A 13,739-nucleotide genomic window follows, 5' to 3' on the forward strand; every position below is an offset into this window, starting at 1 on the left:
CCGAGCTCGACCTGGAGCCTGGAGGGGCGTCCACCGGGGTTGCGCGTAGGGAGGAGACGCAGCTGGGGATGGGGGCGGGGAGGGGCTACAAGCGGAGGAGAGCTGCCGGCTCCCGTTGAAGCCGCCGGCAAGGAGTCGCGTCGCCTCCTGGTTCGCGAGCCACGAGCAGTTCTGCGTGAGGGAGAGGATAAGACAGCAGGGATAAACTTGTCATTTCGTGTTGCTCTTCAATTAAATTCAATAGTATAATGGGTGCAATGTCTACCAGCAAACAACCATGATTTTATAGGGTCCCTCAGCAAAGACAGATATTTTTAATGGTCTATGGCAAAATCCCAACTTTAACAGTGTGCTATAGCAAATTTTGCCAATCAACAAAGGAGAAAGCCCTGCAGCTGCCTGTTGCTGTGCCAAGTGCCAACCCTATCCACGATGCCCACACGGGGCCCGCCTTGGCAGCAGGTGTTTTTAGTTCGCCATTTTTTGGATTTTGATATTGTAGCATTTTCATTATTATTTGATAATTAATGTTTAATTATGAATTAATTAGGTTTAAAAGATTCGTCTCGTCATTTATAGTTAAATTGTACAACTGCATTTAATACTTCATATACATATCCGAAAATTCGATGTGATAAATACTGTTTAATTTTTTGAAACCAAACATGATCTTATCTCTGGTTCACAAACCCCAGCCCAAAAAGGGGCAGGGAGGAAGCTGCAGTAGTGCAGTGCACCTGCAACCGGCTGCAAAGGCAAAACCCTCCCCCTCCCCCTCCCTAATCCGTTTCAGTGTTTTGTTCACCGGCGCTAATCCTGATGGGCGCTAAACTAAGCGGCGGCATTACCGATTCATCATCCACGTCATATGCTAAGTATGAAAGTATCCCACTGAGATGGTGATATTATATGAGAATCATGTGATGTCCAAACGGGACACTGGACTACTGCACGGACCTATATATAATATATGCAGGGGAGGGACAGGCCAGCCGCCATCAGAACAGTTCAAGGCAAGGCCCTCTGCCTGCTCACAAGCCTCTGCTCCTCCGTCGTCTTCCTCGCCTCTTCTCCAACCGTTCGACCCCGCAAGGTGCCTTTTCTGCCTCGTGGAATCTTGGGGTTGGGAATTGGGGTTTACTGCTACGCCCGCACTTCAGTTCAATTGAACCAAACCCACACTGCAATTCTTTCTGGATCTTGTCTTTGTTACTTCGCTTCTCTCGTTACTTGTTAGCGACCACACCTCGTTTAGGGTATATGTATGATACTATGATCTGTGCTGTGTGCCTCTCATCTCTCTCATGCCGGCCCGCCTTCCTCTGCTCCGCGTCATCTTCTTTGGAGTTTGGTCTCTCACCCTCTCTTCTCTGCCTAAAAGCCCTAAAAACATGTGAAAATATCTTTTTTTTTTGTCTTCTCCATTGATGTTGATTGATTCCATCTTCTTGTACTAGTATGGTTATTGCCTTTATTATTCTTTTCTCTTGTTAATTTTAGCCTAGAAGACCCTAACTACTCTGCTGCTTCACCATCTTTCTCCATAGATTGTCCCTTATTCTTGTTTGCTGCGACGACTCCAAAGTCTACTGCGCACATCCTTATCCGCTGCAATTTCCTCATAATTATGGAGTGCTACTTTTTGTTCTAGATAAGGAATTATAAAGTACAACTAGACACACAATCGGCAACAAGGTCGTAGTTTCTGCCTTTCTGATTCCGACACCAACCAATCATGTGCTGTTTCTTTTTTCTTTTATTAGCTGAAAGATGTGCAGGCCCCAGTAATTTGCCCCCAGATATCTTTCACCGAGCTGGAGGTAGCACCGGATCTTTCCTCTAACTTGATAGTTACACACCGAAACTTCCAAGGCTTTTGTGTGGTACAATAGCTTGCCGCAAGTCTTCGGATATTTGTCTACATCTAAAGCTGACCGTTCATGCCAATTACCGAAGCGACATTTTAGGCTTGCATGGTTGCTCAAGTCGTTACATTGGGGATTAATCAACCTCCTAGATGATGTGGACCCGCCCAACTGGTTCCTTTCTTATGTCTTAAAATCCATCGTGGAGACAGATAATTGAGCAGGCATGCTACTATTTAAGTCCAGAAATACAGGGTACAGATACCTTCCCTGCCTCACAAACAACTCCACCCTGTCATTTAGCCCTGTTCTAGTACCAGCTGAGTCTTCTCTCCTGCTCTGCCGTTTCAACTAGGGCAAGTTCTGTTCTTGCATTCGTCCATTGTCTGTTCTGCTTCAACCATGTTTTGAAGGATCAATTCAACATCTATCTCTCTTTGTTTCTATATATGCTATGGCTTAGTGAATCTTTTAAGTGGCCTTAGTTTCCTTGGGCTGGCTACAAATATTTTTTTTTGGAAATTTCCTTATCTATTCATCTCTAGTTTTATGAATCATTTGAATTCTCTTGTTTTTGCAACAAGATTTGGGTTCCTGAAAACGAAAATACTGCCTAATGGAGATGGGACCATTAAGTGCTAAATTGCACACATCACTTTGTGCTGAGCACTGTCAGAACCAGAATACAACATCAACGAGCATGTATTATACGGTAAAATTTGAGTTTATGGAGATGATTAGGTGTCTATTGAGGTACAATTATTTTATGCTTCTCCGTAATCGTGGTCATGATGCAATTTCTTTTTAAGGAAAAAGTCATGATACAACTTTGGAAGCACAAGTTTAGATGTGCTTTCTGCTTTACCTTGAGGAAAGGGATGCTTGTAAATTGTTCCAAATGATGTGCCAAAGGAGAAAGCTTGAATTGAAGCATTTTATCTTGCCTAGCTGCTATTGACGACTAGTAATATTCTCAGTACCAAGTTGGATTTATAATGTATGAAACATCCATGCAGTAACTCTCTTTGTCCACAGAGTTTTTCTTGTTTATCCATTAAGCGTATAGCCTCTGAGGCTCTGTTGCTGCACTCCTTAATTGTTTATTTTGCTTTAATGGTGTTTTGAAGGATTAGTTCAGGATTTGCTTCTCTTTATTCTATATATGCTGTAGCTAATGATGTAAGTTATCTTAGCTATGTCTAACTATCCTATTTTGCTGAGTTTTTAGATATAGAAACACCAATACCTGTTACGCCTTGTTTGTAAATTAAGGATATAGTCTCTGAAGTTCTTTAATGTTTACAAGTGATTTACAGTCTCTAGCTTTGCAACAAGATTTTGGTTCCTGAAAATAAAATTACAGCTTCCTGGTGATGAATCGTTAGACACTATGCTGTGGCCATCACTCAGTGCAGAAAAAACAAGGTTCACAATCAACGTGCTTGAATTCTAGAGTGAGTGGATTTATGGAGAATCTTGGGTGTTTATTTAGGTATAAGTATTTATGTTTCCTAGTAATCATGATCATGATGCCACTTTTGTTTTTTTAGGAAATCCATGATAGAACTTTGGAAGCACAAGTATAGATAGTTCTTTCTGCTTTACCTTAAGGAAAGAGATGCTTCTTCACTGAATGATGGGTTTATGGAGAAAATTTGAATTGAAGTGTTTTTCCCTGCATAGTTGCTAATCTCATTGCTGTTCTTATTCACATCATTCTCAGTTATTAACTTATTTTGGCTTTATGATGCATGAAACATTCAGGTGCCAGAAGTGATCGACTGAAGCTATGGGAAACTTATGCTGCTGTGTTCAAGTTGATCAGTCGACTGTGGCCATCAGGGAGCAGTTTGGCAAGTTTGACAGCGTGCTTGAGCCAGGATGCCACTGCATGCCTTGGTTCATCGGCAAGCGTGTAGCTGGTCATCTTACACTCAGGCTGCAGCAACTGGACGTGCGCTGTGAGACCAAGACTAAGGTGCGTCCTAAACACGGTCGAGATAAATGGATGCATAGCTGCTTTCTTTTCACTTTACTTGAATATGGAGGGATGGCTATCATTTTATTCCAGCATAAGTTCCAAAACATGACATTGATTATTGTCATGTTCCTTCTGTTTTATAAAGCTTGGAAAAAAAGATATCAAAGCAGGGCAGGTAGTGAAACAAACTATATGCTGCTGAAAGCTTGTATTCTGTTGATATGATAAGGTCCTTCATTTTCTAGATCAGATGCACGTTAACCTGCCTGGAGAATACACCTCTGAAACTACTACTGCTGTACTACATTTGCAGAAGCTTTTTATTATTTGGTAAAAAAAATATAGAAGGTTTTGTGTGAACTTTGTTTTGAATCCTTATTACATCTAGTTTAGTGTTTGAACAGTGATATTGTGTTCATGTTTAATATTTTTGTTTCAATTAGCCAATTATGGCGAATACCTCTAAGGCTCTAACACCTGAAGATTTGCAGGACAATGTCTTTGTGAACGTCGTGGCATCTATTCAGTACCGTGCTCTGGCTGGCAAAGCAAGCGATGCGTTCTACAAACTGAGCAACACAAGGTCCCAGATCCAAGCATACGTCTTTGATGGTATGAATTCAAAACAACTGAAGATTTATCATATCGGACACCACCTTGTCTCTACGAATGTGCTGTTTTTTTCTTTTCTTGTTGTTCATTTCTGTATATTTGGAATTGCTCTGGCTATTCTATTACTCACGTAATGTCTGTCTGTGGTTGCTGTCGACAGTTATCCGAGCAAGCGTTCCCAAGCTCATTTTAGATGACGCTTTTGAGCAGAAAGATGAGATCGCAAAGGCTGTGGAGGAGGAGCTCGAGAAGGCCATGTCAGCTTACGGTTTTGAGATCGTGCAGACTCTGATTGTGGACATTGAGCCAGATGAGCACGTGAAGCGCTCAATGAATGAGATCAACGCAGGTCTGTTGCTAGATATATGATAAGAAGCTTTTGATTTTTTTTTTCTGAAAATGAAAAAAATGTCCACGATCAGCTTTACTATCTGCCACCATCGACACATAATGACTGACATGCTTTGTGGCTGGCTCCTTTAATCTGGCAGCGGCGAGGCTGAGGGTTGCTGCGAACGAGAAGGGTGAGGCGGAGAAGATCGTGCAGATCAAGCGTGCGGAGGGTGAGGCGGAGGCCAAGTTCCTGTCTGGGCTGGGCATTGCCCGGCAGCGGCAGGCGATCGTGGATGGGCTGAGGGACAGCGTGCTGGGCTTCTCCGTGAACGTGCCGGGCACCACCGCCAAGGACGTGATGGACATGGTGCTCATCACCCAGTACTTCGACACCATGAAGGAGATCGGCGCGTCGTCCAAGGCCTCGTCGGTGTTCATCCCGCATGGCCCCGGCGCGGTGCGCGACATCGCCACTCAGATCCGCGAAGGCCTCCTGCAGGGCTCTTCCGTCTCCCACCACTAGTCTGCTGGTTCTGGAGCAGCGTGGATGCGGATTCATTCAGTCACAGGGAAGGAGATTGCTTAGCTATATATGCTTGCCACTGTCGGTCAGACCAGTATGATGCCTGTCTATATTGCTCGTGTGTTTCTGCGGAGTATGGAGTGATCTCAGTGTGGAACCATAAATTATAACGCTCTACCTGCTACTCCTAGGATGCTTGGGGATCGGAGAACCTTATCTAACCTTTTAGAGAAGGGGTAATATGAACATAATGCAGCATGAGTTTGCAGTATATCTACTCTTCCTGTCATGCGTGTCTCCTGAATTCAGTTTCGGCGTGCTGCTTGCTTGGAGCTCCCCTTCGATCAATAGCAGGAAAATGTTGCTGCGTGCTGCCTGTAAACACGTTGGTGCAGACTGCAGATGCATGAATGAGAAATGTGCCCAGTGTTGCCAGAACGAAGGAGCTGCCATGAATGAGTTAGTGGCGCATCACATGCGTCGTAATGGAGGAGGCATCATAGCATTGTTTTGACCTATCCTGAAAATGAATGATGGTGCTCATGATTGAGGTCTGGCCTCTTGCTGCTTTACCACCCTCTTTAATCTTTGCCTAATTCCATTTCCAATGATATACACAGAAACCGACGCTGCGGAGCGATTTGAGTCTCTCTAAAAAATATAGAAAAATAAAGGAAAATGAAAGCCTTTTATCCAGGGGAGCAAAATTCTTGCGCAGCTCAACTTCCCCATCTCCCTTCAGTTTTCACCAGATCATGTACAACTTCCTTTGTAAGTTAAGTGCTACTAGTACGTAGGAGCAACACCTACAGTCCTACACCTCCCCCACAAGAAACTCGATTGTCTAGTATAACTGAATCTAACCTCTCTGCAGATGCAGGAGAAGTCTCATGCCCGGTTGGCTAATCGTCACAACACAGAAGCAAATTACAACATCACATGCCTAAATTTCCTACTCGCAAATTTCTAATCTTCAATGGTTTGGTGATGATGACAAGTCACTGACGGAGGATCACACTGCACCGGAGCTACTTGGCACTGCTCCTTGGCAACTGCGGGTACGGAGAAGCATGACCTTGAGGCCGGTATGGGGAAGCATGGCATCGGGGGGCATGGGAGAGGCTTCTCATCGGCTGCTGCCCATTCCGTGCAAAGCTGCTCAGCGGGCTCATGGTGCGGCTGCCACTCGGGTAGCCAAGCCTTGCAGCTTGCTCTGCTTGCAAGGAGTAGTACAAGCCGGACGAAGAGGCCATGTGCTTCAGGTCCGGGAGAGGCTCGAGTATCTCCACAACCTGGCTCATCAGAGGCCTGGCCTTTGGGTCCCGGGTGAGACAGGCACGGGCCAGCTGGGTCACCTTGTAAGCGCCTTTCATGGGGATGTTCCCACCCAGTTTTGGATCCATCAGGGCTTGGAATCCTTGTCTTTGTTTCAGATGGGGCCGAGCCCATTCCACAAGGTTGTGCTCCCCTGTTGGCCGGTTCTTGTCCATCGATCGCCTGCCTGTCATGAGCTCCAGCAGCACCACCCCGAAGCTATACACGTCGCTCTTGGACGTCAAGTGACCTGCAAATGGGAACTAGTTTAGCAATGCATAAAATAGGATTGAAACGGAGGAGCTTATATTTATCCATGCAAATTACAGTTACATCTGTATGGTAGTTTGAATGGGTGTTTATTGTATCCCTGTTTGTGATATGTGTATCCATTCAGTGCGGTAGTTTGAATGGTGCCCAACCAAAGATTTGAACTTCAATGCAGACAATTAAATTCAACCCAGTGCTGCCTCACGGCCTCAGTATACCATAATCGTTTCTCTGACCATTTAATATAGCAACAAACATGACAGCTAGTGCACAACCTAGACTGCACATAGGCACCATAAATATCTGTAATCACATAATACAAAGATGGTGTGGTATGGTACATGAGATGAATGTGGCGCACAGATATGACACCTTTGCATACAGAATGCATCTTTCTTGTCAAATCACTATATTTTTTTATTTAAGGACCACCTCTATGTTTCCAGAATAAATAATCAACATAGATGAGGTAGAAAACAGAATATAAAGCAGGGCCATTGCAAATCCGTAAAACTTTTCAAAACACAAGTTCAGATATAAGTTCAATAGGATGACAAAAATAGTTTGGGAGTCCAAAACTTCTCAGCAAACACAATTCAATGATTTTTCTCAACAAAGAAGAACGATCACCTCACCTGTCATAACATATTCAGGAGCAGCATATCCGTAGGTTCCCATGACTCGCGTGGACACGTGGGTCTTATCACCTATGGGGCCATCTCGAGCAAGCCCAAAATCAGAAAGTTTCGCATTGTAGTCCTGGATGGATGAATGTGTCAAACAAAGGACAAGCACAAGGGTCTAACCTAACTGGTAAATGTGTTAAAAAGATACATACTGCGTCAAGCAAAACATTTGAAGTTTTGAAATCCCGATAGATAACAGGCCTTTCAGCTTCTTCATGGAGAAAGGCAAGGCCCCTAGCTGCGCCAAGTGCAATTTTCATTCGGGTGCACCATGGAAGTGGCACCGACTCTATTTAATCAGAGTCATTGCACAAAATAATAAGTTAGTTAACATCCATAAAAATGTAAAACCAAAATGGATTTGGTGGATCAACATAACACAGTACCAGTACTTGGAGAAATAACAAAAAAAAGGAACAAAGGGTAACTGACACGTAGCATTTCATAACCAACAAACTTCACAGGTCAATGCATTCTAAGATATTTCAAAACGTGAAGGGGCGTAACTTGGACGTTCAAGGCCTAACACACTATATGGAAATAATATCTTCAAATGTTTGCAGGCTATGAGTATAAGCTATGACAGGTGGGGGGAAAGCATAAAAGCCCATACAATAAAAAAGGAAATTATTATCTTTGGCCTCTGGGTCAAATATACAATGATACAGGTTACTCTGTATCAACGCCACTTCTTGAAATTTAGGTTTTTTTACAACAAATCGACAACTAATGTTCTGAAATGACCAATCTGGATAAGTTTATATGGAATAGAATACCCAGTTGAAGGGTAATGATCATATGTCTGTAATGAATGTATGTCCCAGAATAGGTTCCATTCTTCTACCCTTTCCGGGTAGTCGATGGCTATTCACAGCTACTACCTTATAATGAACGAAGACTCTTTTCTGTAAATACTGTGTGTTTGATTCCATTATTGTATGATAATACTATATTTTGATTTCTATTTGTTACTATGCCAGAGCATAATGATTTAATAAACAATGGTGATGTCTATGTGTAAACGTAAGCTGTGCACATCTCCCATGTCTAACAGTAGTAATGCATAGACGAAAAATATGGCCAGTGATGCTACTCCTAAGCAAGCAGCAACATATGTTTAGAATAAAAGATGGAAGAGATGTCAGATGCTCACTCCGGAATAGATGGTGCTCTAAACTTCCACGGGGCATAAATTCATATACTAACTGCCTCTGGTTGTCCTCAATACAATAACCGATCAGTTTCACCAAATTTGGATGTTGGAGATTTCCTAGAAAGTTGACTTCTGCCTGAGAAAATAAGGTTCATAGAAGATTTAAATACAAAGATTGGTAGTTCATACCGCTATATATTAAAGACAAGTCAAAAAACGTACCACCCACTCTTTGTGACCCTGCTGTCCCTCACGATTGAGGGTCTTAACAGCAACAATTAGCCCTGTGCCCGGTCTTACAGGGGCAGTTCCGTTCTCTCCGATCCACCCTTTGTAGACACGGCCAAACCCTCCCTCACCAAGAAGACTCTCTGGACGGAAGTTTCTAGTGGCAAACCTCAATTCATTGAAAGTAAATTTCCGCAATTGGAATGCTACTGTCAGACCATCTGCAACTATAGATGGAGGTGAAATATTTGCAGCATTGCTAGGTGATGTTGAAGCTGGCACTATCTGTCGGACAGGTTGGTTCTGGATAGCATCATTTTTTCCTCTAGTTTCTGCATGAATAAACATAAATATCAAATCATGGTAATTGATAGACATTTGACAAATGAATCAAAAGACATAACTTGGATTGAGTCAATGAAACTTGCTGCAAAATAAAGCATGGAATTCTCGAAGCATGAGGAAACAAGCTAACAGATGCTTTGTGAAGCTAAATTCAAGGTAATATGCCTTCATTAATATCATATTAACTTGAAGCAAAATTATGGCACCCAGAACCTCGCAGACATATGTTTCAATTGATTCAGGAAAAATGCAGGAATCCACCATGAGCTTGTGGACACAAGCCAGTGGTCCGTTTATTTTGTACAGTCCTATATTCACTTCACCTTTAGCATAAAACGCATGATAAAGCCCCCTTGCTGTATATTCTAAGAGGGTGCCACACATTGACATTTTAGCGATACAAGGTAAGTCGCCCAAACCAACCAATCAAAGAATAGTTTCCCTACTTGCTATTGTGTCCGTACAGCTATGGAGCATGGTCTCTCAATCAATCATAAGCTCATACACCTCCAAAGAAAAAAACACTCCAAAACCATGTATATGTCTCTAAGCAAACGAAACTAGAATTATCCTGCACATGAAGCAGTTCAAAAACTACAGCATTGCAAAAAGTAGACTAAAATAGACAAGTCCTTCAAGTTGAGGCATCAGAGCATTAATTTACAGGAGCAGACCAGCGTACTAGGAATGGCATAACTACATTTTACAAGGCCTACACCCTAATCCATCTGTTGCAAATACCCAGACAAAACATAGGGATCATACAGCAACAGAGTAAGCTACCCCTTCCATCATCCTGCACAATTAACAGTGGAAGAACTACAGCATTGCAAAAAGGCCACCCCTTCAACCTGTACCATCCAAGCAACAATCTACGGCAGCACACTGCTTGGCACAGATTGCATAGGCCCACAGAGCACCCAAGGCTCCAGAACCACAGATGATACCTATCGATCATACACATTATTATATTCCTCCGCCCACAGAGACACACAGACAATAACATGTACGGGTCATACACATTATTATATATTTACATTCCTAATTCCCCCGACGCAGAGACACACTATGGATCATACACAGCAGTTACACAGAGCAGCCAAAGCTCGCGCAGTTCCCGCACACCCAGAGCACACACGGAATCCACAAACGGACACAAGCACACACCCCCCGAAAAAGCCGCCACACACGAGTACACGAGCAATCAGAGAGGAGAGAGAGCGAGGAACAGGGCGTTACCGGAGGAGGCACGGGCGCCGCAGAGGGCGGCGTCAACCTTAGCGCGGGAGGAGGAGGAGGGAGAGACGCAGAGGCGGATCCAGCAGCCCACCCCGGCGGAACCCTTGCGCCCTCCGGTCCCCTTCTCGCCCAGCGGACTCGCATTCCGACGCTCCGCCGAGTTCCCGACGCCCATCGCCTCTCCTTCGAACCGGCAGGCTCACCGCAACAACCAGCACACGGGACAGGAAATCGAGAGGCGGCGGCTAGGGATCGGAACCGGCGGGCGGCGAGAGGAGGAAGCGGGGACGGCCGAGGACGCGGTGGGAATTGCGAGGAGAGCGGCAGTGGCAGTGGAGAGAGGAGCGATGGGAGGGAACTTGAGCACCAGCAAGGAAGGGAGGGGGGAGCTCAAGCAAAGGCGGGTGGGCCCAATCCGTTGTGGGCCAGAGCACGCAGACAGGCAGTCAGGGCCCAGCGGCAGCGGTTCGCTGTTACCGAGAGGTGACTGGTTGTGCGGCCGGCGTGGCTAATGCGGGCCTCTCCCCCATCAGCAGCAGCTGATCTCTCGGTTCCGTTTGCATCCACCCAGCTAATAGCTGATTCGCTGAAATTATCTAGGTTGAACCATTGGATAATTGCTATTTGGTTTATTAGAAGAGGTTTAGCTGCATATTAGCTGGTGGATTTCTAGCCCTATCCCTATTTAACACGGTGTAGTAGGGATGGTGGTGCTAACTGCTAACAGTCTAACTAACACCTCCTTGTCTTCTTTTAACATCTGACTGGTTTCGATAGTATTGGACTCTATGTAACACTTGTGTTCCACTGAAATCTTAACCTCTTGCCCATCTCATCAAATTCGGAATCACTGATTTTGATGATCCTTGAACTGTAGAAACCAGTTGTGCCGTCAAAGATGGCGCTACATGTCAAACAAATTGGTCCGTCAAGAAGTAAAATATATAACATTTTATTGAAATTAACTGAAATTTGTTAGAGATGTTTCAGTATGACTAGCAGCTATGTGCAAAGTAGTATGGTTAGACCTACACGTGGATCCCACGTCTGAAGTCAGATCCTAGAATTAAAAGCTCGCGTTCACACCTTAAAATTTTAGCGAACCTGAATGAAATTTGTTGGAGATGCCTCGTAATGATTGTCAGCTACTCTGTGTAGACTATTATATCTAAATTTATATATAATCCATCATATCAGAATCCATATATTAAAACTAGTTGGAAAGGATTTGACCTAGTAGTTTGAAACCGGTTTTAAGATTTGAGTTGAAACTATTGGTTTGGTTTGATTTGGGGGATTGGTTTGGATGGAATAGCAAACAGATGGAGTTGGTTCGGTTTCTAAAATGTGCTAACAATAAAATAATTTGGTTTGATTTTGGTTTGGTTTCCGAACCATTAGCAGAGCCAGTCCTGCGTGACATTACGCGTTCGTTTGGTTTTTCCTCACGTGGAAAAAAATAGTGCCTACAAGGAGTGCTTTAAAGCAAATGTATCCTAGCTGCGCAAAACATGAGCTCCACACCAACATGTAATGCACGCAACATGAAAACAAGGCAAAATCATGGGGCTCCCAAGACGTGGCCCACCGTCGCCCTGTGTAGCCTACAGTACACACGATTGCTTTGGTTGGTAGAGTTGTCAGTGGGATGGTGGGCCCAAAGTGTCAGCGAGAGATTCTGTCGCTACGAAAGCTTCGCATGACAGCGTCAGGCGGTGTGGTTTTTAATTTTTGACGTGGATGATCCTCCAAGTAATGTTCATCTTAGTGGAGGTTTTATAGAGAATTTTATAATATTAAATATTATTAATTTTGTTGATATGGTAAGGAGAGAGAATAATGAAATTTTATGAAATGTAAAGAAAATTTCTGTCATCATAAAATTCAACTGATACGGTTATTTTTCAATCTAGATAACTATATCATAAAAATATGCACAGAGACTAGCATAATGATTGCCGAAGCATTTCAGCATTTGCAACCCTGAACTAGCAGACAAAGGCAATTGACTTGCTGCATTCAATCTGGTCTCGTCTGCTCAATTTATTGGTGAAATAAATGTTTGCAACGTTTACATTTTGCACAAAGATTTGGACTCGATCTTTGTGCATCTTCATAGGCATAGCAGGGGATCTTTTTCATTTTTATATTTAAAAAAAATTAAAATTTCAAAAATATATGACCGTTTCGAAAATTTTCAAAACTATACCCCTGTCGCCCCCTGCCTGGACGACAGGGGGCCTGTCGCCCACTGGCTGGGCGACAGGACCTAAACGTAAAAAAAAATTACATTTAGGTCCTGGCGCCCAAGATGCATTAAACAGCAAACTTGTAAAATCGATATAAAATCGTAGAAAAATCGGAAAAATACAAACTCAACTGTTCCGGATTCTATGAAACAAGATCTACAACTTTTGTTATATAAAGTTTTTTATTTGATCAATGTATCTTGCTCTATTTTAAATATCAATTTAATACACTTTTATTTAAATCTCAAGATCCATCCTTTGGATGCATGTCATCTTTGGACATAGTGTTGCATATGGTGAGCATAGGCTTGTAAAAAATTGGTAGGCCCAGAAAACATTTCTAGAATAAGCTTTTAAATTAAATCTTGCAATATGTCTAGTTTAAATAGGTTATTTATCCATACTGCTATACTGAGTTTTAGAAGCCATAACTTTTACAGTACTATTATTTTATTTCCTAAGAGCTATAAAAAAAGTTTGGTAAATTTTAAATAAGCACAACTAGACCAAATGAATTATTTCAAATTTTTCTAGGTACAAGAACTATTTTTCTTGATTTAATGCATTTACCTTAGTCATAATTCATTTGGTCTAGCTGTGCTTATTTAAAATTTACCAAACTTTTTTTATAGCTCTTAGGAAATAAAATAATAGTACTGTAAAAGTTATGGCTTTTAAAACTCAGTATAACAGCATGGATAAATAACCTATTTAAACTAGACATATTGCAAGATTTAATTTAAAAGCTTATTCTAGAAATGTTTTCTGGGCCTACCAATTTTTTACAAGCCTATGCTCACCATATGCAACACTATGGCCAAAGATGACATTCATCCAAAGGATGGATCTTGAGATTTAAATAAAAGTGCATTAAATTGATATTTAAAATAGAGCAAGATACATTCATCAAATAAAAAACTTTATATAACAAAAGTTGTAGA

At 42.6% G+C, this 13,739-nt stretch overlaps 2 protein-coding genes across 10 annotated transcripts; one reads left to right on the top strand and one right to left on the bottom strand.

The window, feature by feature from the left end:
- The first annotated feature begins 937 nt into the window (after positions 1–937).
- Positions 938–5,603, top strand: LOC120664433 (hypersensitive-induced response protein-like protein 1). 9 transcript variants are annotated; one of them, XM_039943673.1, is made up of 6 exons: positions 991–1,093; positions 3,229–3,319; positions 3,630–3,843; positions 4,338–4,458; positions 4,619–4,807; positions 4,950–5,603. In XM_039943673.1, exons 3-6 carry the CDS (start codon positions 3,655–3,657, stop codon positions 5,312–5,314), a joined length of 864 nt encoding a protein of 287 aa, XP_039799607.1. In that variant the 5' UTR covers positions 991–1,093; positions 3,229–3,319; positions 3,630–3,654; the 3' UTR covers positions 5,315–5,603. The 9 variants fall into 9 exon arrangements, with proteins under 9 accessions (XP_039799601.1, XP_039799603.1, XP_039799607.1 ...); XM_039943670.1 differs by having other exon boundaries at positions 996–1,093; positions 3,182–3,357; XM_039943672.1 differs by lacking the exon at positions 991–1,093 and adding an exon at positions 2,091–2,221.
- A 380-nt stretch (positions 5,604–5,983) lies between these two features.
- LOC120664432 (probable serine/threonine-protein kinase PIX7) lies at positions 5,984–11,042 on the bottom strand. Its single transcript, XM_039943665.1, has 6 exons — positions 10,550–11,042; positions 8,960–9,297; positions 8,738–8,873; positions 7,737–7,873; positions 7,534–7,657; positions 5,984–6,878 (listed from the first exon to the last, which is right to left on the bottom strand). The coding sequence occupies exons 1-6, from the start codon at positions 10,722–10,724 to the stop codon at positions 6,343–6,345; spliced, it is 1,446 nt and encodes a 481-aa protein (XP_039799599.1). The 5' UTR covers positions 10,725–11,042; the 3' UTR covers positions 5,984–6,342.
- Positions 11,043–13,739: the final 2,697 nt, after the last annotated feature.

The sequence above is a fragment of the Panicum virgatum genome, chromosome 3N (assembly GCF_016808335.1).
Source record: "Panicum virgatum strain AP13 chromosome 3N, P.virgatum_v5, whole genome shotgun sequence".
Taxonomy (NCBI): Eukaryota; Viridiplantae; Streptophyta; class Magnoliopsida; order Poales; family Poaceae; genus Panicum; species Panicum virgatum.